The sequence below is a fragment of the Leuresthes tenuis genome, unplaced genomic scaffold (genome assembly GCF_036924035.1).
Source record: "Leuresthes tenuis unplaced genomic scaffold, fLeuTen1.0.hap1 SCAF_16, whole genome shotgun sequence".
In the NCBI taxonomy this organism is placed as follows: Eukaryota; Metazoa; Chordata; class Actinopteri; order Atheriniformes; family Atherinopsidae; genus Leuresthes; species Leuresthes tenuis.
Window position 1 is genome coordinate 984,942 of NW_027325370.1, and position 27,171 is coordinate 1,012,112.

Consider the following 27,171-nt stretch of genomic DNA (forward strand, 5'->3'; position numbering starts at 1 on the left):
CAGTGTTTGGTTTGACCCTTCTGGGCTACTGTATCAACATGGTGGAGAACATTAATGTAACAGTGATCAGTTTAAATGACCCATTCACCTAAAACAGAGAATTTAACCTGGTTTAATCGCATAAGCTGCAAACTAAGAAATAACAGTCTCAGCGGCTACGGGTTAGCTAATTTGTTAGTTTAAGTCCACAATGGAATCCAACAGGGTTAGTTAATAAATAAAGTGTTTGTACCTGGTAATGAGCCAGAGTGTTCAGTCTTTTCCAGTCACTTTCTATCTTTGTTGTTACGTCTTCGTCCTGCAGGATGATCCTCGTCAGTCGACCCTGACGCCATTCTGACAACACAGCCCAGCACACAGTTAGCATTCTGACTTTAACCCTGGTTTGGTTACATCCATGTTACAACTTCTGATCAAAATCTATAAAATGACCAGCAAAATCACAGGATCGCCCACATATGTGCTAGCTGTAAAAGGAGAAGCTACCATAAGCTGCGCTAAGAAGTTAGCTGGGGGCTAGCGGCCAGTGACCACTTGCTTGGCCTGGAGACGGGTCCAGGTGGGTAGTGAGTGACACCGGCTCAGTTAGTCAAGCCTCGTTCAGGCAACTTCCACCTGTTCTGTCTGCCTGGGGCAGCTAATAGCCCCTGCTAGCTCCTTGGTAACTTCTTTTCATATTAGCATTTCCTCGTGGCACATGAAAAATAGGTGCTCAGCCACAGCCACTGATGGCTTATGTTTCTCATGACATGTTTTAAGACATAAATACATTTTATGGACACATGAACAAGGTTAAAAACTTGACTTTTAGGGTTTAGTCATGAAAATAGAGACGTTTATGGCATCCAGAGGATAAACTATGTGGACTTAACGAGCTGTCAGTAGTTCTGACTTTTCATTGAGAAAAAAGCAAAACAACGTACTTCAATATTTCTGCGGCTACTGAGCAGGTCAGCATGTTCAATAATTAGTTTTATTACAGGTCAATGACACCATCAGCCTCAGCTGGACTACGTTTAGCCAGGGTTTACTGTTATGTGAGCTGGTGCATTCGTTGATGAGTAAAAATGGCACTGATGGTGGAATAAGAGGTCATACCAAGGTCCATGTCATCAGCCTGAGGTCTCTGTGAGAACGGGATTCCTTTGTAAACTGCGTCCAGCAGTTTGTCTTTGACCTGGGTCACCGTGTCACAGTTTAGCACCTTTACCGGTACCTCGCTCCCAGCTTCGCCCTCCGGTGGGATACACATCAGCGTCTGTACCAGAGAGAACATCACTGTGATCAGTCTGCAACAACCTTCATCAACACACAGAAACTACACACAAAGTGTGTCTGCTGCTGTTACAGAGAGGGAAATATGATCATTAACTGACTGTTAAATGCCAAAATTTTAACCACCACACACACATTTGTTTTCAGGCTATAAGGGGACCACAGCTAACGGTGATGTTGTGAGGACCCATGTTTACACGAAGCATTCTCAGGTTCTTAACCTCTTAAATTAAAGTAAAACAGGTTGTAGAAAAAATAAGAAAAAGTGGCAAAAATAAGATTTTTTTAACCACTTCTGCTGCTCAGGATATTGAAGCTGCAGAGCATTAGATTTATTCTTTGTGAACTTAGACAAAACAATCTAAAGCCTAGTTTGTTACAAATTAAAACAAGCCCACCTCATCATATTCATATCAAAGTATTGAAATCAGATTTTAAACTACAAGAAAGATGAGTCAATTTTAGAGTTTTACTTTTGTCCATCGACTTAAAATCAGAGGACGTCTTAGACTCAAAAACAGCAGAGACTAAGAAAAGTTTTGCTCGCTGACAATTAAGTTCAAAACATTTAGTTCCAAGCATTTACTTCAAAGCATTTCGCTTGAAACATTTAGTTCGAAGCATTTAGTTCGAAACATTTAATTCGAAGCATTTAGTTCGAAATATTTAGTTCGAAGCATTTAGTTCGAAGCATTTAGTTCAAAGAATTTAGTTCGAAACATTTAGTTCGAAGCATTTAGTTCGAAACATTTAATTCGAAGCATTTAGTTCGAAATATTTAGTTCGAAGCATTTAGTTCGAAGCATTTAGTTCGAAGCATTTAGTTCGAAGCATTTAGTTCGAAACATTTAGTTCGAAACATTTAGTTCGAAGCATTAAGTTCGAAGCATTTAGTTCAAAGCATTTAGTTCAAAGCATTTAGTTCAAAGCATTTAGTTCGAAGCATTTAGTTCGAAGCATTTACTTCAAAGCATTTCGCTTGAAACATTTAGTTCGAAGCATTTAGTTCGAAACATTTAATTCGAAGCATTTAGTTCGAAATATTTAGTTCGAAGCATTTAGTTCGAAGCATTTAGTTCAAAGAATTTAGTTCGAAACATTTAGTTCGAAGCATTTAGTTCGAAACATTTAATTCGAAGCATTTAGTTCGAAGCATTTAGTTCGAAGCATTTAGTTCGAAGCATTTAGTTCGAAGCATTTAGTTCGAAACATTTAGTTCGAAGCATTTAGTTCGAAGCATTTAGCTCGAAGCATTTAGTTCAAAGCATTAAGTTCGAAGCATTTAGTTCAAAGCATTTAGTTCAAAGCATTTAGTTCAAAGCATTTAGTTCGAAGCATTTAGTTAGAAACATTTAGTTCGAAGCATTTAGCTCGAAGCATTTAGTTCAAAGCATTTGATTTGAAGCATTTTCTTTGTTAGAATGTTAAAAATAACATGGTTATTATAGTTATTGGAAGAGCTTTCCCAAATTTCACTTCGGTTTCCAGCGATCTTCTTGTTGATGCCCAGAATTTAAATGAACATCTAGAGTATTAAATATTTCTATTTTCTCTCAAATGTTGAGGTGTTTCTCTCCCCACAGCAGCTCATTTTTACAGCAGGAACCTGTGTTTTTACAGCAGGAACCTGTGTTTTTCTGGCTTCTGGTTTCATATGATGAAATCATCCTCAAAGCGGCAGGCTGCATTAAGTGTCACAGATGAGTCCTTTAACTGGCTCAAAGGGGGTGGGCATTGCGTTGAGCGGTATCCATAGAAACGGGCATTACAGGAACACAGAAACAACATGTTTACAACTCTGTGTTGTTTTCCATCCGAGTCTGAGTAGAACGGAGATTCAGCTGGTGATGATTTTTAATGGATGAGAAATAACTCAGTGCTGTTGTACAGCTATATTTGTGAGGACCTGTTTGTGTTTGGACATCTGAGGACGCTTTGGGTTTAGGTTCGAAATGCTCAGAGATAAAGAGAAAAAAATACTGTGACCCAAAGTTTATTAAGGTGGTGGATTTAATCACCTAATTTGCATGTTGGTGACATCACTAATGACATCACTGCATGGTGGCACCATGGATTCCACAATTTATGGTAATTAACGGGAATAAATGGTACATTTTTTCAGATTGAAGGTTACTGGAAACTTAAATATAGTTGGTAAAAAAGGTTTGTTTGTGTCGTGTCGTACCGGATCCGAAATGAAACCAGCTAGAAACTGGTCCCAGCACAGAGCAGAATGTGTTTAGCCTAGCTTAGCATAAAGACTGGAAGCAGAGGGAAACTAAAGCTAAACTAAAAATGATGGTTTGAGCCAGAACTATTTCTACTTGGGTGGATGTATACACGGTTTTATCTGAAACTAGACTGGGTTACGTTTCCTGAGGATATCTAAAAGAGTGAACGTATGCATCATGTTGAGGTGTGTTACCAGCTGTTTATAGTCGATCTGCTGTCGGATGAGTTTATCTTCACTCAGAGAGTAACGAGCCTCTCCTGTGATGGCGTCAATCGGTCCTTTCTCCATCTGCTGCTTTATGGCACAATATAGCATGAAGAGAGGCTCGCCGGCACACTCCTGAGGGAAGGAAGCAGGGAAGGTTAGTCCTCAGTTTGAAAGATTTTGCCTCTGAATCCTATGAATAAATTAACCGCAGCTCTGATCTGATTGGTCACTGTCAGAGAGGAGAAGGAAAGCCTAACGAGGTCAGTGAGGAGATGAGGAAAAATGGCAGGAAGTGAGGCAGGAGCAGAGGAAGGACAGGCGTACCTTGAGGAATCGATGCAGCAGGAAGGTGAACCAGTTTGTCAGCATCTTCTCAGCGACAGACTCCGTCCTGAACACACACACACAGGTCAAAGGTCATTACCTGTGATATAAAGCGCAGCTCTGACCTGCCGGGTCACATGACACCCAACAAGGTCAATGATAGCAGGAAGGAGGCAGGAAGTATCTGAGGTCACAGGTGATGCACCAACCTCCTGAGCAGCAGTTTGGGATGGTTTCTGTTCTCCAGGTTCTTCTCGATCAGGTCGGCCAGAAGCTGTTTCAGAACCACTGTGGCGTATTCCATCCGACCCTGAAGAGACGGGGTGTGTTTATTTAATGAAAGGGAACTATTCAACCCAACATATTCAGATAAATTAAATAATAAAGTAACTGCAGACAGAGCGCTAACAGTAAAGGAGGAGGATCACAGAGCTGGTTAACAACAGATGGTGGAATCCTGGACCTGGCTGCAGGAACAACTCTAACAGCTCTCTGCTCAGCTTTAAGACTATCCGGGCAGACAGAGACTGCAGACAGAGCGCTAACAGTAAAGGAGGAGGATCACAGAGCTGGTTAACAACAGATGGTGGAATCCTGGACCTGGCTGCAGGGACAACTCTAACAGCTCTCTGCTCAGCTTTAAGACTATCCGGGCAGACAGAGACTGCAGACAGAGCGCTAACAGTAAAGGAGGAGGATCACAGCGCTGGTTAACAACAGATGGTGGAATCCTGGACCTGGCTGCAGGGACAACTCTAACAGCTCTCTGCTCAGCTTTAAGACTATCCGGGCAGACAGAGACTGCAGACACAGCGCTAACAGTAAAGGAGGAGGATCACAGCGCTGGTTAACAACAGATGGTGGAATCCTGGACCTGGCTGCAGGAACAACTCTAACAGCTCTCTGCTCAGCTTTAAGACTATCCGGGCAGACAGAGACTGCAGACAGAGCGCTAACAGTAAAGGAGGAGGATCACAGAGCTGGTTAACAACAGATGGTGGAATCCTGGACCTGGCTGCAGGAACAACTCTAACAGCTCTCTGCTCAGCTTTAAGACTATCCGGGCAGACAGAGACTGCAGACACAGCGCTAACAGTAAAGGAGGAGGATCACAGCGCTGGTTAACAACAGATGGTGGAGTCCTGGACCTGGCTGCAGGAACAACTCTAACAGCTCTCTGCTCAGCTTTAAGACTATCCGGGCAGACAGAGACTGCAGACAGAGCGCTAACAGTAAAGGAGGAGGATCACAGAGCTGGTTAACAACAGATGGTGGAGTCCTGGACCTGGCTGCAGGAACAACTCTAACAGCTCTCTGCTCAGCTTTAAGACTATCCGGGCAGACAGAGACTGCAGACAGAGCGCTAACAGTAAAGGAGGAGGATCACAGAGCTGGTTAACAACAGATGGTGGAATCCTGGACCTGGCTGTAGGAACAACTCTAACAGCTCTCTGCTCAGCTTTAAGACTATCCGGGCAGACAGAGACTGCAGACAGAGCGCTAACAGTAAAGGAGGAGGATCACAGAGCTTGTTAACAACAGATGGTGGAATCCTGGACCTGGCTGCAGGAACAACTCTAACAGCTCTCTGCTCAGCTTTAAGACTATCCGGGCAGACAGAGACTGCAGACAGAGTGCTAACAGTAAAGGAGGAGGATCACAGAGCTGGTTAACAACAGATGGTGGAATCCTGGCTGCAGGAACAACTCTAACAGCTCTCTGCTCAGCTTTAAGACTATCCGGGCAGACAGAGACTGCAGACAGAGCGCTAACAGTTAAGGAGGAGGATCACAGAGCTGGTTAACAACAGATGGTGGAATCCTGGACCTGGCTGCAGGAACAACTCTAACAGCTCTCTGCTCAGCTTTAAGACTATCCGGGCAGACAGAGACTGCAGACAGAGCGCTAACAGTAAAGGAGGAGGATCACAGAGCTGGTTAACAACAGATGGTGGAATCCTGGACCTGGCTGCAGGAACAACTCTAACAGCTCTCTGCTCAGCTTTAAGACTATCCGGGCAGACAGAGACTGCAGACAGAGCGCTAACAGTAAAGGAGGAGGATCACAGAGCTGGTTAACAACAGATGGTGGAATCCTGGACCTGGCTGCAGGGACAACTCTAACAGCTCTCTGCTCAGCTTTAAGACTATCCGGGCAGACAGAGACTGCAGACAGAGCGCTAACAGTAAAGGAGGAGGATCACAGCGCTGGTTAACAACAGATGGTGGAATCCTGGACCTGGCTGCAGGAACAACTCTAACAGCTCTCTGCTCAGCTTTAAGACTATCCGGGCAGACAGAGACTGCAGACAGAGCGCTAACAGTAAAGGAGGAGGATCACAGAGCTGGTTAACAACAGATAGTGGAATCCTGGTTGTTGTGTTAGCGGCTACCTGCAGAGCGGCCATTAGCAGCGAGGCGACGTTCCCTCGGTCTCTCATGGAGAACGATCTCTGAGCTTCCAGTGTGTGGATGAAGGTGAGCAGGAACATCTTGTTGTTCAGCAGCTGGCTGAAGAGACGCAGAGCTTTCTCCACGTTAGCTGGAGACTAAACAGAGAGATGAGGAGTCAGAGTTCTGACCCGGCAACAGATCGTATCAGCGCTACATTTACAAACAGCTCCTGCTAACTGGACAAATCTGGATTCAGGTAAATCGAGACTAAGAGCCTTTCTGAGCTACCTGTTCACTCAGACAAAGATCAGAGACTCCGGCTGGCTTCATAAAACTCTGAATCTATTTGTTTTGTTTCAGATTTTATCGTACGTACGTCGAGCTCCTTAAGGACGGGGTGTTCCTCGATTCCAGGAAACATGACTCTCATGGTGTAGGTCCGATACTCTAAGAAAGGGATCTTCACTCCGTCCATGTCGTTGGTCAGTTCCTGAATATCCGTCTGCAGCTCTGCGAAGGCTGAAGGAAGGGAAAGAAACGTTAGAAACCCAAAGGAAGAAGGAAGGAGGCGAGGAAGGAAGGATGGAGGAAGGGAAAGAAACGTTAGAAACCCAAAGGAAGAAGGAAGGAGGCGAGGAAGGAAGGATGGAGGAAGGGAAAGAAACGTTAGAAACCCAAAGGAAGAAGGAAGGAGGCGAGGAAGGAAGGATGGAGGAAGGGAAAGAAACGTTAGAAACCCAAAGGAAGAAGGAAGGAGGCGAGGAAGGAAGGATGGAGGAAGGGAAAGAAACGTTAGAAACCCAAAGGAAGAAGGAAGGAGGCGAGGAAGGAAGGATGGAGGAAGGGAAAGAAACGTTAGAAACCCAAAGGAAGAAGGAAGGAGGCGAGGAAGGAAGGATGGAGGAAGGGAAACAAACGTTAGAAACCCAAAAGAAGAAGGAAGGATGGAGGAAGGGAAAGAAACGTTAGAAACCCAAAGGAAGAAGGAAGGAGGCGAGGAAGGAAGGATGGAGGAAGGGAAAGAAACGTTAGAAACCCAAAGGAAGAAGGAAGGAGGCGAGGAAGGAAGGATGGAGGAAGGGAAAGAAACGTTAGAAACCCAAAGGAAGAAGGAAGGAGGCGAGGAAGGAAGGATGGAGGAAGGGAAAGAAACGTTAGAAACCCAAAGGAAGAAGGAAGGAGGCGAGGAAGGAAGGATGGAGGAAGGGAAAGAAACGTTAGAAACCCAAACTAAGAAGGAAGGAGGCGAGGAAGGAAGGATGGAGGAAGGGAAAGAAACGTTAGAAACCCAAAGGAAGAAGGAAGGAGGCGAGGAAGGAAGGATGGAGGAAGGGAAAGAAACGTTAGAAACCCAAAGGAAGAAGGAAGGAGGCGAGGAAGGAAGGATGGAGGAAGGGAAAGAAACGTTAGAAACCCAAAAGAAGAAGGAAGGATGGAGGAAGGGAAAGAAACGTTAGAAACCCAAAGGAAGAAGGAAGGATGGAGGAAGGAAGGATGGAGGAAGGGAAAGAAACGTTAGAAACCCAAAGGAAGAAGGAAGGAGGCGAGGAAGGAAGGATGGAGGAAGGAAGGATGGAGGAAGGGAAAGAAACGTTAGAAACCCAAAGGAAGAAGGAAGGAGGCGAGGAAGGAAGGATGGAGGAAGGGAAAGAAACGTTAGAAACCCAAAGGAAGAAGGAAGGAGGCGAGGAAGGAAGGATGGAGGAAGGGAAAGAAACGTTAGAAACCCAAAGGAAGAAGGAAGGAGGCGAGGAAGGAAGGATGGAGGAAGGAAGGATGGAGGAAGGGAAAGAAACGTTAGAAACCCAAAGGAAGAAGGAAGGATGGAGGAAGGGAAAGAAACGTTAGAAACCCAAAGGAAGAAGGAAGGATGGAGGAAGGAAGGCTGAAGGAAGGGAAAGAAACGTTAGAAACCCAAAGGAAGAAGGAAGGATGGAGGAAGGGAAAGAAACGTTAGAAACCCAAAAGAAGAAGGAAGGAGGCGAGGAAGGAAGGATGGAGGAAGGAAGGATGGATGAAGGGAAAGAAACGTTAGAAACCCAAAGGAAGAAGGAAGGAGGCGAGGAAGGAAGGATGGAGGAAGGGAAAGAAACGTTAGAAACCCAAAGGAAGAAGGAAGGAGGCGAGGAAGGAAGGATGGAGGAAGGGAAAGAAACGTTAGAAACCCAAAGGAAGAAGGAAGGATGGAGGAAGGAAGGATGGAGGAAGGGAAAGAAACGTTAGAAACCCAAAGGAAGAAGGAAGGAGGCGAGGAAGGAAGGATGGAGGAAGGGAAAGAAACGTTAGAAACCCAAAGGAAGAAGGAAGGAGGCGAGGAAGGAAGGATGGAGGAAGGGAAAGAAACGTTAGAAACCCAAAGGAAGAAGGAAGGATGGAGGAAGGAAGGATGGAGGAAGGGAAAGAAACGTTAGAAACCCAAAAGAAGAAGGAAGGAGGCGAGGAAGGAAGGATGGAGGAAGGGAAAGAAACGTTAGAAACCCAAAGGAAGAAGGAAGGAGGCGAGGAAGGAAGGATGGAGGAAGGGAAAGAAATGTTAGAAACCCAAAGGAAGAAGGAAGGAGGCGAGGAAGGAAGGATGGAGGAAGGGAAAGAAATGTTAGAAACCCAAAGGAAGAAGGAAGGAGGCGAGGAAGGAAGGATGGAGGAAGGGAAAGAAACGTTAGAAACCCAAAGGAAGAAGGAAGGAGGCGAGGAAGGAAGGATGGAGGAAGGGAAAGAAACGTTAGAAACCCAAAGGAAGAAGGAAGGAGGCGAGGAAGGAAGGATGGAGGAAGGGAAAGAAATGTTAGAAACCCAAAGGAAGAAGGAAGGAGGCGAGGAAGGAAGGATGGAGAAAGGAAGGATGGAGGAAGGGAAAGAAACGTTAGAAACCCAAAGGAAGAAGGAAGGAGGCGAGGAAGGAAGGATGGAGGAAGGAAGGATGGAGGAAGGGAAAGAAACGTTAGAAACCCAAAGGAAGAAGGAAGGAGGCGAGGAAGGAAGGATGGAGGAAGGGAAAGAAACGTTAGAAACCCAAAAGAAGAAGGAAGGAGGCGAGGAAGGAAGGATGGAGGAAGGGAAAGAAACGTTAGAAACCCAAAGGAAGAAGGAAGGATGGAGGAAGGAAGGATGGAGGAAGGAAGGATGGAGGAAGGGAAAGAAACGTTAGAAACCCAAAGGAAGAAGGAAGGAGGCGAGGAAGGAAGGATGGAGGAAGGGAAAGAAACGTTAGAAACCCAAAGGAAGAAGGAAGGAGGCGAGGAAGGAAGGATGGAGGAAGGGAAAGAAACGTTAGAAACCCAAAAGAAGAAGGAAGGAGGCGAGAAAGGAAGGATGGAGGAAGGGAAAGAAACGTTAGAAACCCAAAGGAAGAAGGAAGGATGGAGGAAGGAAGGATGGAGGAAGGGAAAGAAACGTTAGAAACCCAAAAGAAGAAGGAAGGAGGCGAGGAAGGAAGGATGGAGGAAGGGAAAGAAACGTTAGAAACCCAAAGGAAGAAGGAAGGATGGAGGAAGGAAGGATGGAGGAAGGAAGGATGGAGGAAGGGAAAGAAACGTTAGAAACCCAAAGGAAGAAGGAAGGAGGCGAGGAAGGAAGGATGGAGGAAGGGAAAGAAACGTTAGAAACCCAAAGGAAGAAGGAAGGAGGCGAGGAAGGAAGGATGGAGGAAGGGAAAGAAACGTTAGAAACCCAAAAGAAGAAGGAAGGAGGCGAGAAAGGAAGGATGGAGGAAGGGAAAGAAACGTTAGAAACCCAAAAGAAGAAGGAAGGAGGCGAGGAAGGAAGGATGGAGGAAGGGAAAGAAACGTTAGAAACCCAAAGGAAGAAGGAAGGAGGCGAGGAAGGAAGGATGGAGGAAGGGAAAGAAATGTTAGAAACCCAAAGGAAGAAGGAAGGAGGCGAGGAAGGAAGGATGGAGGAAGGGAAAGAAATGTTAGAAACCCAAAGGAAGAAGGAAGGAGGCGAGGAAGGAAGGATGGAGGAAGGGAAAGAAACGTTAGAAACCCAAAGGAAGAAGGAAGGAGGCGAGGAAGGAAGGATGGAGGAAGGGAAAGAAACGTTAGAAACCCAAAGGAAGAAGGAAGGAGGCGAGGAAGGAAGGATGGAGGAAGGGAAAGAAATGTTAGAAACCCAAAGGAAGAAGGAAGGAGGCGAGGAAGGAAGGATGGAGAAAGGAAGGATGGAGGAAGGGAAAGAAACGTTAGAAACCCAAAGGAAGAAGGAAGGAGGCGAGGAAGGAAGGATGGAGGAAGGAAGGATGGAGGAAGGGAAAGAAACGTTAGAAACCCAAAGGAAGAAGGAAGGAGGCGAGGAAGGAAGGATGGAGGAAGGGAAAGAAACGTTAGAAACCCAAAAGAAGAAGGAAGGAGGCGAGGAAGGAAGGATGGAGGAAGGGAAAGAAACGTTAGAAACCCAAAGGAAGAAGGAAGGATGGAGGAAGGAAGGATGGAGGAAGGAAGGATGGAGGAAGGGAAAGAAACGTTAGAAACCCAAAGGAAGAAGGAAGGAGGCGAGGAAGGAAGGATGGAGGAAGGGAAAGAAACGTTAGAAACCCAAAGGAAGAAGGAAGGAGGCGAGGAAGGAAGGATGGAGGAAGGGAAAGAAACGTTAGAAACCCAAAAGAAGAAGGAAGGAGGCGAGAAAGGAAGGATGGAGGAAGGGAAAGAAACGTTAGAAACCCAAAGGAAGAAGGAAGGATGGAGGAAGGAAGGATGGAGGAAGGGAAAGAAACGTTAGAAACCCAAAAGAAGAAGGAAGGAGGCGAGGAAGGAAGGATGGAGGAAGGGAAAGAAACGTTAGAAACCCAAAGGAAGAAGGAAGGATGGAGGAAGGAAGGATGGAGGAAGGAAGGATGGAGGAAGGGAAAGAAACGTTAGAAACCCAAAGGAAGAAGGAAGGAGGCGAGGAAGGAAGGATGGAGGAAGGGAAAGAAACGTTAGAAACCCAAAGGAAGAAGGAAGGAGGCGAGGAAGGAAGGATGGAGGAAGGGAAAGAAACGTTAGAAACCCAAAAGAAGAAGGAAGGAGGCGAGAAAGGAAGGATGGAGGAAGGGAAAGAAACGTTAGAAACCCAAAGGAAGAAGGAAGGATGGAGGAAGGAAGGATGGAGGAAGGGAAAGAAACGTTAGAAACCCAAAAGAAGAAGGAAGGAGGCGAGGAAGGAAGGATGGAGGAAGGGAAAGAAACGTTAGAAACCCAAAGGAAGAAGGAAGGATGGAGGAAGGAAGGATGGAGGAAGGAAGGATGGAGGAAGGGAAAGAAACGTTAGAAACCCAAAGGAAGAAGGAAGGAGGCGAGGAAGGAAGGATGGAGGAAGGGAAAGAATCGTTAGAAACCCAAAGGAAGAAGGAAGGAGGCGAGGAAGGAAGGATGGAGGAAGGGAAAGAAACGTTAGAAACCCAAAGGAAGAAGGAAGGAGGCGAGGAAGGAAGGATGGAGGAAGGGAAAGAAACGTTAGAAACCCAAAAGAAGAAGGAAGGAGGCGAGAAAGGAAGGATGGAGGAAGGGAAAGAAACGTTAGAAACCCAAAGGAAGAAGGAAGGATGGAGGAAGGAAGGATGGAGGAAGGGAAAGAAACGTTAGAAACCCAAAAGAAGAAGGAAGGAGGCGAGGAAGGAAGGATGGAGGAAGGGAAAGAAACGTTAGAAACCCAAAGGAAGAAGGAAGGATGGAGGAAGGAAGGATGGAGGAAGGAAGGATGGAGGAAGGGAAAGAAACGTTAGAAACCCAAAGGAAGAAGGAAGGAGGCGAGGAAGGAAGGATGGAGGAAGGGAAAGAAACGTTAGAAACCCAAAGGAAGAAGGAAGGAGGCGAGGAAGGAAGGATGGAGGAAGGGAAAGAAATGTTAGAAACCCAAAGGAAGAAGGAAGGATGGAGGAAGGAAGGAAGCAGGAAAGGAGACAGAACGCACCTTCCTTGCACTCCAACGCCACTCGGCTTTCCAGGTTGTCCATCTGAAGCTGGAGGCGTTTCAGCGTCCGGTCGGCATCTCGAGTCTTTCGCTTGTAGGCGATCAGCACAGCGATGATGGCGATGAGCAGGACGCCGCCACCGGCGCCGATCCCGATGATGGCGGGCAGCGTCAGAGCGCTGTCGGAGTAGATATGGAGCGTCCCCGGGGAGTACTCCAGGCCACCCACCAGGATCTACAGGAGAAGCAGGAGGACAGGTATTCTCTGACTGTTTCACCACAAGAGGGCAGTAAGAAAAACATAATTTCACACTTTTTTTTTATGGAAACAAAGGAAAAAGTCCCAGTTTTACCTAATTCTGTCACTGTAAAGGTTCCAAATACTAATTAAACAATATAAACAGGTTTTTATTAAAGAAAATCTCCCTTTACTTGCATTAGACGCCGGAAAAACACAGATTTTAGCATATTTATGGCCTTATTTTACAAAAATAATCCCTCCAAATCACATTTTCCTTAAATCTGAGCACAAAAAGTGAATAAATATAACAATAAAACCCAACAAACACACACTGCTCTTGAACTTATGTGTGTTTTAACATCTTTGTAGTCTTTAATGTTTTATTAAAGCGCTTCTTCTTCTTCACAGTCTGTAAATATCGATTCCACAACAGATCATTTGAACAAACTGATGAATAAATGATGAAGATCTGAACACCCATTACCACCCATAATGTTTAATGATCAATGGTTTTAATAATGAATCAAGGGTTTATCAGTTAGGAGACTGGGATCATTGATTGTTATTTTACTTTATGTGTGTGTGTGTGTGTGTGTGAACTCTGTTTAATGTACCTTGTGGGGACCGCAGTTAAATGGGTAAATGTGGGGACTCATTAGGTTTGGATGGATTTATGTGTAAATATTTCTCTGTTGGACCTTCACCAGGAAGCGGATCGTTGCTCTGTAATTATTATCTAATCTTTATATAAAGTTAATATTTAGTGTTTATATTCATGTGAATATAAACCTGTATGTGTCCTTTATAAGGAGTTTAGTGTTAGTCATAAGAAAAGGTTCCCGTCAGCTTGGCCTTGGTCTTATGTCCTCTGAAGGGATGGAAACATCATTCTGAGTGTGTCATCCTGTGATCTGTGACATCAGACCAATTACCCATGACTCCCTGCGGCTCCACTTAATGACTTTCACCTTTACAGACCCCCCCCCCTCCTGCTCTTATTCTAAAAACTGAATTATGACACGTTCACACACTCAGTGGCTGTGTTTCTTTAATGTATTTTCTGGTCTTTTTAGGATTAAAAGTTCAGTTCATCACACCTCAGTCACCTGATTCCAGCCAAAGAACAACTAAAAACAATAAATCCCTGAAGGTCAACTGTGTTTTTCCTTCCTGCTGCAGAGAAACTAAATGTAACTTAATAAATACTGATTTATTATCGCAGTAAAACATAAATAAAGGGATAATTTATTCTTTATTCATTGTTACTGCTGCTGCAGTTCTCATATAAACTGTTTGTGGTAACTTTGCATCTCTTTGTGGATGTTTTGTGCCTCAGTTGTTATTTTATGTCTCTTTAATTACTTTTTTTATGTGTTTTAATTAAAATCTGATGCTATGAAAGTTTCCATATCCAAAGGGTGCCTCAGGTCCTAACTGGCGAAGTAAAACTGAAGGACCCCTGACCCCTGACCCCTGTGGGCCAATCACACGAGGCGTTCCTCTCAGGTACCGAATAAGACGGGCTGAACTCACCATGACACGCTGTTCTCCGGTGAGATCCGGCGAATCGCAGAGCAGCTGGCTTTCTGACACGGTCAGCAGGCAGGGAGACTCTCCAATCAGGACGGTGTAGTTCAGCCGGTTGTTGCCGGGGGCGGGAGGGATCAGGTTTTTACCCTAAAACGCACAGAAAACGCACGTTTCGTCAGCTCAGGTGATAAACGGTCCACACCAGACCGTGTCACTTCTCTGATCTCTCACCTTGAGGATGATGGGTGAGCCTGGCTTCACCTCCAGGATCCCAGAGGTCCCGAGCGGGTCAAAGGTCGGGTTTGGGTAGTGTGTGAAGGGGGTGGAGTTCAGGACGAGCAGAGAGGTCACCTGTCCAGGTGGACATCACAATACAATGTTAACCAAAGCGTCCAGGTGTGCTGTCACCTCTAATGAAACTCCTTTCCCTTGCTGCAGGTGAGTGTTACCTGGTCTAAGATGAAGCCGAACTCGTCGGGCCGCAGCGCCCCCTCTGGTGGGTTGAGTTTACCGTAGACCAGTCCGGGAGCCAAGCACGTCATCGAGCTGTCGTTGACTACATTGCAGTACTGAGAGAAGAAGAAGAAGGTATTACAGCAGGGTTTAAACTTCTCCAGCTTGGCTTTCTCTATCATACAATGGATAGATGGCTGTTAATAACTGCAGGTTCCAGGAGGTTTTGGGCTGATGTTTTCACACCTCTTCCAAAGCAACAGAGCTGTTCTAAAAGCCTTTAGGAGTCAATGCTGAATTACTGCCTCATTTGATTTTTAATCTATCACCCAAACAGTCAAATAACTGAGAGCAAAACTTACTAATAAAACATTAAAAAATGATTTCCACCTGTCAGAAGAATATGATCCTGGTGCTTTACTGAGGTCTAGTTCAAAGTTAGCCAACAATAACTCAAAGAATGATCATTTTATAGAGGTTTCGCTAAAGATATGCTCAGGTATTTTAGCAAAAAGGCCAAGTGGAGACTATAAAAGAAGCACTGGCAACCATGGTGGCAATCCTAGGATTTAAGCTGAAGGTATCCAGGTAGGTTACACCTGAAGGTATCCAGGTGACACCTGAAGGAATCCAGGTTACATTTGAAGGCATCCAGGTGACACCTGAAGGTATTCAAGCTTAAACAGGCACTTACATTATTAGTTTCCACGCCTCCGTATTTGGCTCTGACTTTGGGCTCCTGGATGGTCAGCAGGTTGGTTCCTGTCACAGTTATCAGTGTGCTGCCGCTATAAAAAGTTATAAAATAAATAAAATAAACAGTTATTAAACAGTTATAAATAATATAAACAGTTATAAAAACAGTTATAAATAATATAAACAGTTATAAAAACAGTTATAAATAAAATAAACAGTTATAAAACAGTTATAAATAAAATAAACAGTTATAAAAACAGTTATAAATAAAATAAACAGTTATAAAACAGTTATAAATAATATAAACTGTTATAAATAAAATAAACAGTTATAAATAAAATAAACAGTAATAAAACAGTTATACATAAAATAAACAGTTATAAAACAGTTATAAATAATATAAACAGTTATAAAAACAGTTATAAATAATATAAACAGTTATAAAAACAGTTATAAATAAAATAAACAGTTACAAATAAAATAAACAGTTATAAAACAGTTATAAATAAAATAAACAGTTATAAAAACAGTTATAAATAAAATAAACAGTTACAAATAAAATAAACAGTTATAAAACAGTTATAAATAAAATAAACAGTTATAAAACAGTTATAAATAAAATAAACAGTTATAAAACAGTTATAAATAAAATAAACAGTTATAAAACAGTTATAAATAAAATAAACAGTTATAAAACAGTTTTAAATAAAATAAACAGTTATAAAACAGTTATAAATAATATAAACAGTTATAAAAACAGTTATAAATAATATAAACAGTTATAAAAACAGTTATAAATAAAATAAACAGTTACAAATAAAATAAACAGTTATAAAACAGTTATAAATAAAATAAACAGTTATAAAAACAGTTATAAATAAAATAAACAGTTACAAATAAAATAAACAGTTATAAAACAGTTATAAATAAAATAAACAGTTATAAAACAGTTATAAATAAAATAAACAGTTATAAAACAGTTATAAATAAAATAAACAGTTATAAAACAGTTATAAATAAAATAAACAGTTATAAAACAGTTTTAAATAAAATAAACAGTTATAAAACAGTTATAAATAAAATAAACAGTAATAAAACAGTTATAAATAAATCGTTCTGATCAGTTCTTTGTCATAGAAATAAACCTGATTTAGATTCTTACTTGAGGATGGTCCAGTTTGGTTCGATGCTGGTGATGGTCGGATCCTCGGTGTACTTGTAGCTGACCTCGGAGTTCTTCACCTCGGCCCGGTCAATCATCAGTCGAATCGGGGCGGAGCCAGTGCCAGACGTGGAAGTGGGAGTTATGCAGACTATCTCCCGATAGGTCCTCCTGGTGGGGAAATAAGTTACGGATCCATTCTTTCTTTCAGAGCAGGTTCATTAATCGATGAATGTAGAGATTGAGACTGACTTGACAAACAGACACTCCTCCCTGTCGATGTAGACGGTGACGGTGCTGCCGGCGTCCAGAAATCGCCCCGTCATGGTCAGCCTGGTTCCACCAGAAACAGGCCCCCGAACTGGGTGAATCCGACTAAATGTGGGGCTCTGGAGGAAGAACAAAAGAATCCTTCACTTGAAAGGACTTCTTATCATGTTTATTTTAGTTTAACTGTTAAATATACAGATTAATTTAGGTTTTAGGTTCTGTTTCTATTGCTTTTAAACTGTGTTTCTTTGTATTCATATTTTTTGGCATTTCGTCCTCTTTGTTGTGAAATCGGTTGTTGTCGGGCCCTCCTGACTCCGGCCGGCTCAAACTAAATTTCAACTTTCTGGTGCACAATTGACCCATATGTTTATGTTTATGTTTATGCATTTAGCTTTTATCCAAAGCGACTTACAGGTAGGCAGTCAGGGTCTTGCCTAAGGACCCCTACTGGAAGTAATACCTTTCATGCAGGGGATTTGAACCCAGATCTCCCACATGGAAGGTGGGAATGATACCACTACACTATCCAGTCCATGGACCAAACAGTTCTGTGGCTTCTCTGGGTTTTTCTCACCTAAGTAGCTCCAGTTCTGGTCCAGAGCGAACTAAGGACCCTAAGAACTGGATTTAGCCATGAAAGCCTGGTGCTGTGTCAGCTCTCTGCTGAGCAGTGAAAGACTCACCACAAAGGAGTACGTCTGGGTGGAGAGGGTTCGAAACTCGGCGCTGCAGACGCCGATGCACAGCTCCACGGGGCCACCGGGGGAGTGGGGGAGGAGAGCTTCGGCCATGTCGCACACGATCCTGCAGAGACAAAGGGAGTCAGAACACGCCGCCTTCTCTGACGCATTCGTACAGATAAAACGCACTGACCGCTCAGCGCTGATGTACTGCGACGGGACGGGGTTACAGCGGACGCCCGCCACCTGGACGTGGGTGATCTCCTTCACCTGCAGACCCAGGTTCTCCCCCTCAATCATCACCCTGGTTCCTCCCTCCCGAGGTCCTGTCAGAGGATCAATCTGCAAGCGAAGGGGCAGCAGATCAATCACTTATCGGCTGTTAAACAGATGCTGATCTGCTCCTGTTTGAATTCGCTGTTTCTCCTGTTTGAATTCGCTGTTTCTCCTGTTTGAATTCGCTGTTTCTCCCGTTTGAATTCGCTGTTTCTCCCGTTTGAATTCACTGTTTCTCCTGTTTGAAGTCGCTGTTTCTCCTGTTTGAATTCGCTGTTTCTACTGTTTGAATTCGCTGTTTCTCCTCGCTGAAGTCGCTCAAACATTTTACAGAAAGCTAATTTATCTTTCTGTATTTATCAGACGTTTTTATCCAAAGCGACTTACAAATGAAGATATAACAGCTACATAAAAAGCTAACAATAAGCTCCATAGAAGGAACCCAGGAGTCCGACTCTGTCAGAGGGGACAGAGTAGAGATAGGGTGCAGGCATAGAAGGAAGTGCAGAAAGATAAAGTGCAGAGATAGAGGGGGGAGGGAAGTACAAGGTAAGTTTAGTCCGTTTAAGGAGATAAATAAATACATATCTAAAGAAATATGCATTAAAATGTGGCTCCAACTTTCTACAACTACAATCCTGACAGAAACATTGATGCTTTGGTGAAATGAATGCAATAAAACATGAACTTTAATAAAGAAACAAGTAAAACGGACGGGCCGGCGGTTCGATGCCGCACCTTGGTGATGCGCGGGTGGCTGCAGCGCAGGTTGTGTCGGCCGTGGTGCATCCAGTTCTGCTCAGGTGACGGACAGTGCTGTCGCAGGAGGCACTTCCTGCTTTCAGCACACCACCCACACTCGAAGGCGGACGGCGCTTTGAGGCACTGACCGCAGCTGGAGCGCTGCGCCTCGCACTTATACAGCAGCGCTGTGAAGGAGGCAAACAGGGTGAGACTCCTGAGTCACTGCAGAGCGGCACAAACATCTTTAACAGGCTGTAAATACGTTTCTTCTGCTTTCTTTCAACTGTTAAAGTCATAAAACTGTTAACTTTTTTATCATGTTATTTGTTAAATATGCAGAACTTTGTACTTTAACTCGTTTAGCTGGAATAGGCTCCACCCCCGCGCCCCTGAGCAGGATTAAGGGATAGAAGATGGATGGATGGTTATACCCAGGGACAGCTGGTATAACTGGGCTAACAGGGCTCAGCCCTCCCTACATTATTCAATAAAAATCAGAATATAATATATAAATATTCAATAAAAACTTTAAACAAATTGTTTTTTAATTTTTGATCAGAGGCGGAGCAAAATCTGAACTGAAACCCATGAAATCGGTGAAAACGGGCTAATTATCTACAGCCCAAGCGAAGCAGCTCAGTTACACTTGACTTTTCTTCAACATTTGAGTGACAGGTTGAAAGTCCCGCCCCCTCCATTTGGGCTAAATCTGTACAGCCCAAAGCCAGCAGATTTGGGCCAATCACAGACGACTCTACTTGACTGCGTGTGTCGGGTGAAACTTTGACAATTGCAGGCATCGGCGTTAACGAAGTGGATTATTTACTTTCGAATCCGTTTTCTTTAATGTCCTCAGGTGAAAAAAGTAGGGGCACATCATCCAAAGGATATATCCAAATTACACAGAAAGAAAAGCGCCAGAATCGTAGCTTTTGTGTAACTTGGTTTGAGAGAAAGGCTAACGGCTAACGTTAGAAAGGCTAACGGCTAACGTTAGAAAGGCTAACGGCTAATGTTAGAAAGGCTAACGGCTAACGGCTAACGTTAGAAAGGCTAACGGCTAACGTTAGAAAGGCTAACGGCTAACAGCTAACGGCCTCTTGAAGCTTCTCTTCAAATAAGGTAGATTCATGTCACACAGATGGAACATTTTGTGGAGTATTTCTTTTCTTAACGTCTTTCTGGAGTGTTTTTCTGGAGTTACTATTTTAGTTTTGTGCTGATGTTTGGATTATTGTGTTCCAAAGCTAATTGCAATAGGCTATAAGTCTGGGTTGACCTTTTTTAAAACCTTTTATGGTGTGAAAGTATTTGTATTTACAGAGAGATGGTAGATGGTATATTTTCCATCAGTGCATTCTTCTAAATAGTGTTTAGTGGTTTGTTGAAAAGGCCCGTGCTGTTGGGATAGTTTAAATTCTAACAGGACACCTTTTATGTTGAAATACAACTACTTGGCTTTTATAATACATTAGCCCCCCCATTCAATGTCACCACCAGCCCTCACTGGTAATTCTGCTCCTTACATCTCGACTGCTGGTATTTTGCAGTTTTTACACAGTAATAAAACCTTTTATTTTACCCAGTAACAGTTGAAGTTTGCAGCGGTTTCTGAATATTTGAGTGTTTATTAAAGCTGCTTTGCATCCTATCGTGTTTGTGTGGAGCGCCGTTTGTGCACGTCACCAAGCTGCGATCCGTAGGTGACCTTTGGGATCAGATGTGGGGTCATAAGGTCAACAGCGGAGCGTTTTAAAACAAAGTAGTTCCAGAAAGGCTGTAAAAAGTCTGCATTTATCTGCATCTTTAATGGATTTTAGTCACTGCACAGAGACAAATGCGCCTGTAAAAATGTGTAAAAACATTTTGGAAACATTCGGCGTGGAAGAAAACGAAGTGGTGACGGTGCAGTTTTTCCCAGCCTCAGTCATTTAAAGGGGAATCTTTGGGTAAAAGGCAAAGTGCACGATACTAACATGCATTTATTAATTTATTCATGGTTTATCTGACAGGGACTCATAGAATGTACATATATAAAGGAAAATGTATCACAGTGTTTGCAGCTAATGTTACTTTGCATCACTTTAGGAGGGATTTTATCAAAGATATAAAATGCAAACCAAATAAAAACCAATTCCTTAAATTAATCTAATGCATAATTTAGTCATTAGTAGATTTGATCACAGATTTGCTGCTAAATAAACCAGGATTTCGTGTCTCTATGTGATTTAAAGCCGGTTTGTTGTTAAATGTGACGCAGAGGCTGAAGATAACCAGAGTTTATTAGTAAAACTAACACACAGCGCAGTGTTCACGGCAGCTGTAAGGCTCTGGCGTGTCGCCATGGCGACCTGAATGATGCGGCCTCACAGAGCAGGTGGTGACAAACAGGCGCTCAGGTGTCTGTGATTAAATGTGGAACAGTTTTACCTTTCATGTAGGCCGGTTTGTCGATGAAGAAATCTCCGTCCCAGACGATGGAGAAGTCCACGGGCAGATCTCCGGCCTCGTCCCCGTCGTACCAGTACTACAGAAACACAGAAAGTCCCGCCGTTAGGGCGCCGCTAGGACGCCGAAGGTTTGATTCTGGGTTGATGAACATCAGTTTCAGTCTGATGCAGTGAGGCTGCAGGAAGCCAACAGACTGAAACTTCTCTCTGATCCAAACCCGTCCTGAGCGTGCACGAGGCGAGCGTGCACGAGGCGAGCGTGCACGAGGCGACCGTGCACGAGGCGACCGTGGACGCCCCCCCCCCCACAGAGGTCTGATCAGCTGGTTTCTGCTGAGCTCAGGATGGATTTCGCTGTGAAAGGACCAGAAATGGGCACAAGCACAGATTTGGCGAAGCGGCGTTGTCATGGCGGCTGCACGTCTCCATGGTAACGCCACAAAAACACAACTGGGTGATAGAAACCTGATCTACCTGCTGGTCTCTGTGTGTCTCCTCGGAGGCGAACAGCAGGAAGTTAATGGAGGAAAAGTTCGAACATGTAACTCGAGAGCGAAGAACAATGAAAAAACGACTGAAAAGACAAGAAACGAGTCCTGAATATGTCGGCTTGACTTGAACGGAACCAGATTATCCAACAGCACACACACAGAAACACACAAAAACACACAGAAACACACACAGAAACACACAAAAACACACACAAAAACACAAAGAAACACACAGAAACACACAGAAACACACAAAAACACACAGAAAAACACACAGAAACACACACAGAAACACACAAAAACACACACAAAAACACACAGAAAAACACAGAAACACACAAAAACACACAGAAACACACACAGAAACACACAAAAACACACACAAAAACACAAAGAAACACACAGAAACACACAGAAACACACAAAAACACACAGAAAAACACACAGAAACACACACAGAAACACACAAAAACACACACAAAAACACACAGAAACACACAGAAACACACAAAACACACAGAAACACACAGAGAAACACACAAAAACACACAGAAAAACACACAGAAACACACACAGAAACACACAAAAACACACAGAAACACACACAGAAACACACACAGAAACACACAAAAACACACAGAAACACACACAGAAACACACACAGAAACACACACAGAAACACACAGAAACACACACAGAAACACACACAGAAACACACAGAAACACACACAGAAACACACACAGAAACACACACAGAAACACACACAGAAACACACAAAACACACAGAAACACACAGAGAAACACACAAAAACACACAGAAAAACACACAGAAACACACACAGAAACACACAAAAACACACAGAAACACACAGAAACACACACAGAAACACACAAAAACACACAGAAACACACACAGAAACACACAAAAACACACAGAAACACACAAAAACACACACAAAAACACAAAGAAACACACAGAAACACACAGAAACACACAAAAACACACAGAAAAACACACAGAAACACACACAGAAACACACACAAAAACACACAGAAAAACACAGAAACACACAGAAACACACAAAACACACAGAAACACACAGAGAAACACACAAAAACACACAGAAAAACACACAGAAACACACACAGAAACACACAAAAACACACAGAAACACACACAGAAACACACACAGAAACACACAAAAACACACAGAAACACACACAGAAACACACACAGAAACACACACAGAAACACAGAAACACACAGAAACACACAAAACACACAGAAACACACACAGAAACACACAGAAACACACACAGAAACACACACAGAAACACACACAGAAACACAGAAACACACAGAAACACACACAGAAACACACACAGAAACACAGAAACACACAGAAACACACACAGAAACACACACAGAAACACACACAGAAACACAGAAACACACAGAAACACACACAAAAACACAGAAACACACACAGAAACACACACAGAAACACACAGAAACACACACAGAAACACACACAAAAACACACACAGAAACACACAGACACACACTCTGAGAGAGAAGTTCTCTAAAAGATTTGAAAATCAATGCGTCCTAATGACTCTGCTGCTCATTTCATTTTCCGTGCACGTACGTGTGCACGGAAACACTCTGACAAACACACACAGATTAATTAACGGCCGAATCACTTCACTTCAGCTCAAATACTTAATGTACAGATCTACTGACTGACTCTGCTGCACGTGCACGTATTACACATTAATACACATTAATACACATTAATACACATTAATACACATTAATACACATTAACACACATTAATACATATTAATACACATTAATACACATTAATACACATTAATACACATTAATACACATTAACACACATTAATACACATTAATACATATTAATACATATTAATACACATTAATACACATTAATACACATTATTACACATTAATACACATTAATACACATTAATACACATTAATACATATTAATACACATTAATACATATTAATACATATTAATACACATTAATACATATTAATACACATTAATACACATTAATACACATTAATACACATTAATACACATTAACACACATTAATACACATTAATACATATTAATACATATTAATACACATTAATACACATTAATACACATTAATACACATTAATACATATTAATACACATTAATACACATTAATACACATTAATACATATTAATACACATTAATACATATTAATACACATTAATACACATTAATACACATTAATACACATGAAAACACACACACACCTGCAGAAACACACACAGAAACACACACAGAAACACACACACAAAAACACACACAAACAAAAACACACACCTGCAGAAACACACAGAAACACATTTTCTTGTATTTGCGCTGAAATTAAAACAATCTTTTCTGTGACCTCATAATTCACAGCTTGATTTAGCCCACCTTTGTGAGGACCAACGTGGCACTATGAGGACGTTTCTGGGACAGAAAGACAGTTTTGTGAGGACACTGTGTCCGGCACACAGAACTTTTCAGGGTTCAGGTTTGAATCGTTTTGATTGTTCAGGAACTAACTGAATTAACTGTGAATGCACAGAAAGTCCTCACAGATACACAAATGTGTGTGAGTTTGTGCGATGACCACACAAATGAAAAATGTGGAATAGCAGGACCAATCTGCAGAGAGAGCTGTGTGTCTAATGTCCTGATTTTCCATTAAAAGCAGCCAGCTGAGCCCAGCGGAGCAGCATCATAACTCAGACTAACACACACCGGCTGGATTAAACAAAGTGCTGCTGAACGCACTCCGACTGCTCAGCAGCGATGCTGGCGAACGCAGCTCCGATCCGCTGCTCCCACGGCAACGCAGCTCCGACATAAAACCCACGACACAAACTCTGGGCATCAGTGCTGACAGAAAGGTTTTCTGTTGTTTTAGTCTGTGTTCGGCTGAGAAACGTGTTCATGTGTCAGATCTGCTGCATAATAGCTGTTAATTGCCCCTCTGGGAATAAATAAAGTTTAACTGGATTGAATTCAAAGCCATTCGGGACCAACAACACAGAAAAAAACTTTAGGCACTAAAAGCTGGAAAGAGGATTAATAATCATACTTTCTAGCACTGAGTCACTGTGTATTGATGTTGGAAAAGTCTGCAGCCTCATATGAACCAAGTTATAATATTTATATATATATATTTATATATATAGTTATCTGAGATTATCTTTGTATTTATAATCAGAAAATTCTGTCACTGTTAGCTGCATGAGCTAATAGCCAAAAACTTCCTGTTAGCTGCATGAGCTGACGGCGTCACTGTTAGCTGCATGAGCTAACGGCGTCATTGTTAGCTGCCTGAGCTAATAGCCAAAAACTTCCTGTTAGCTGCATGAGCTGACGGCGTCACTGTTAGCTGCATGAGCTAACGGCGTCATTGTTAGCTGCCTGAGCTAATAGCCAAAAACTTCCTGTTAGCTGCATGAGCTGACGGCGTCACTGTTAGCTGCATGAGCTGACGGCGTCACTGTTAGCTGCATGAGCTAACGGCATCCCTGTTAGCTGCATGAGCTAATAGCCAAACACTTCCTGTTAGCTGCATGAGCTAACGGCGTCACTGATAGCTGCATGAGCTAATAGCCAAACACTTCCTGTTAGCTGCATGAGCTGACGGCGTCACTGTTAGCTGCATGAGCTAACGGCGTCACTGTTAGCTGCATGAGCTAACGGCGTCAGTGATAGCTGCATGAGCTAACGGCGTCACTGTTAGCTGCATGAGCTAACGGCGTCACTGTTAGCTGCATGAGCTAACGGCTTCACTGATACGGCGTTTTATTTAATTTTTCTGTTTACTGGAACATTTTGAACATGAAGACAGCTTAATTCAGGGATAATTCAGATAAAACATGTCTGTTATCTGATGTTAATGTGGGACTTTCAGCCTGTTTTATTCTGTGGCGCTTTTAGAGTTAAATGAGTAAATAACCAGCAGGTCCAGGACCGAGTCCCTTTCAGACCTGGACTGATTCAAACGGCTGTTGTTGGTTTCTTCCCAGACTGAGAGAAAAATATCAGGGTTTTGTGAACGTTTTTCAGGTTTCAGGCTTTTCTTCTGAAAACATTTCTTTGTGCAGGTGGCTTTAAAAACCCTCCGTCTGGTCCTCGCCGAGCCGCTCAGTGTGACCAGCCGCCGCTCTGTCTTCGTGAAGCTTCCCACTGAAGTCTATTGGCTGTCTGAGACCTGCTGAGCGCTCTGATGTAATTGTGTGATGTATGTTTTGTGTCACTTGGCTTGTTATGTGGAGTAATTCGCTGGGAAATATTTCTCCCGCCGGGACAATAAACTCAGGTCGATTTAAACTCCGGTTTCTTTCTTCTCTGTTGTTTTCTCTTCCTCTTTCTGCATCTCTCCTGCTGTGTCTTAATTTCACTGAGTTGGTGGACGCTGTTGGGCTGTGTGTGTGTGGATCTGCTGTTCCCATGGCAACCCCTGCTTGGTCGCTATGGGGTCAGAGGTGCCTGGCAACAACAACAGGAATGTGTGTGTGTGTGTGTGTGGACTAGTTTTAAAGCATTATTGGCCACAATCTCAGAGCAGAGACAGTTATGGGGACCTCCCATGAGTCCAAAGTCATTTTTGAGGGTTAAAGCTTGGTTTTACAGGTAGGGGTTAGAATAGGTTATGCATCATTTAATTTCCTCGACTATCTTGCTTTGATATTTTGTTGAATGTAAATATGTTCTGTGGTCAGCATAAACAGTTACTACTGTCACCATGTCGTAAAACACCAGCAGGCAGCGCTTCCCTGCTTGCTGCCGGCGCCTGTTACACCATCCAGCCGTCAACTCCTTTATCTTCCTCTGATCTGAGGTCGGGTTGCAGAGCCAACAAGAAGGGAAACTCAGCCCCTCTCTCCAGCTCCTTCTGGAGGAGCCAGAGGTGTTCCCAGGCCAGATGGGATATATATTCCCTTCAGTGAGTTCTGGTTCTGACCCGGGGCCTCCTCCCAGGAGGCATCCTAACCAGAGGAACCACCTCAGCTGACTCCTTTCTTTCTGGAGGAGCAGCGGCTCTACTCCGAGCTCCTCCCCCTGATGGTGGAGCTCCTCCCTCCGGATGGTGGGGCCCCTCCCTCCGGATTGTGGAGCCCCTCCCTCCGGATGGTGGAGCTCCTCCCTCCGGATGGTGGAGCTCCTCCCTCCGGATTGTGGAGCCCCTCCCCCTGATGGTGGAGCTCCTCCCCTGGATGGTGGAGCTCCTCCCCTGGATGGTGGAGCTCCTCCCCCTATCTCTAAGGCTGAGCCCCGCCCCCCTCTGAAGGAAACTCATTTCAGCCGCTTTTATCCACGACCTCATTCTTTGGGTCAGAACCCAGATCTGTGAGCAGGTGAGGGTTGGAACAAACCCAGGACCATGGCCTCAGATCTGGAATAGCTGACTTTCACCCTCAGCTGTGAACTGCTCCAGTGCAGCTGAAGGTCATGAAGCCAACAGAACCACATCATCTGCAAAAAGCAGAGCTGTAGCCCTGAAGTTCCCAAACCAGACGCCCTCCTCTCTCAGACTCCTTTTACACTCCTGTTCCTTTAAAAACAAAAGGTGCTCTGATGCAGAGGCACTACTTCAACAGCTTTTTTAAGGTAAACATGACTCCCCTTTGCTCACAGTTATATATTTTTGTCAGTATACTATTTGTTTACTATCTCATGTAATGCATGGCGGTTTTGACAGACGTTTATGAATGATTAAGGATTAGATTTGAAGTTATTTTAAAATAGCATTCAGTTATAAGAACTAGAATGGATGAACAC

The 27,171-nt window shown here is 43.4% G+C and overlaps 1 protein-coding gene across 1 annotated transcript in view; it reads right to left on the reverse strand.

Moving 5' to 3' along the window:
* plxna3 (plexin A3) overlaps positions 1–27,171 on the reverse strand; it is a 59,637-nt gene that overhangs the window by 7,445 nt on the left and 25,021 nt on the right. Inside the window, exons 10-27 of the mRNA XM_072366357.1 lie at positions 20,807–20,903; positions 18,371–18,561; positions 17,550–17,698; positions 17,360–17,480; positions 16,656–16,792; positions 16,404–16,574; positions 15,240–15,333; positions 14,542–14,661; positions 14,324–14,443; positions 14,096–14,239; positions 12,322–12,556; positions 6,809–6,951; positions 6,432–6,587; positions 4,249–4,349; positions 4,040–4,106; positions 3,701–3,847; positions 1,099–1,258; positions 233–336 (exon numbers count right to left, since the gene is read on the reverse strand). Coding sequence (XP_072222458.1) covers positions 233–336; positions 1,099–1,258; positions 3,701–3,847; positions 4,040–4,106; positions 4,249–4,349; positions 6,432–6,587; positions 6,809–6,951; positions 12,322–12,556; positions 14,096–14,239; positions 14,324–14,443; positions 14,542–14,661; positions 15,240–15,333; positions 16,404–16,574; positions 16,656–16,792; positions 17,360–17,480; positions 17,550–17,698; positions 18,371–18,561; positions 20,807–20,903 — 2,457 coding nt within the window. The remainder of the gene's footprint in view (positions 1–232; positions 337–1,098; positions 1,259–3,700; positions 3,848–4,039; positions 4,107–4,248; positions 4,350–6,431; positions 6,588–6,808; positions 6,952–12,321; positions 12,557–14,095; positions 14,240–14,323; positions 14,444–14,541; positions 14,662–15,239; positions 15,334–16,403; positions 16,575–16,655; positions 16,793–17,359; positions 17,481–17,549; positions 17,699–18,370; positions 18,562–20,806; positions 20,904–27,171) is intronic.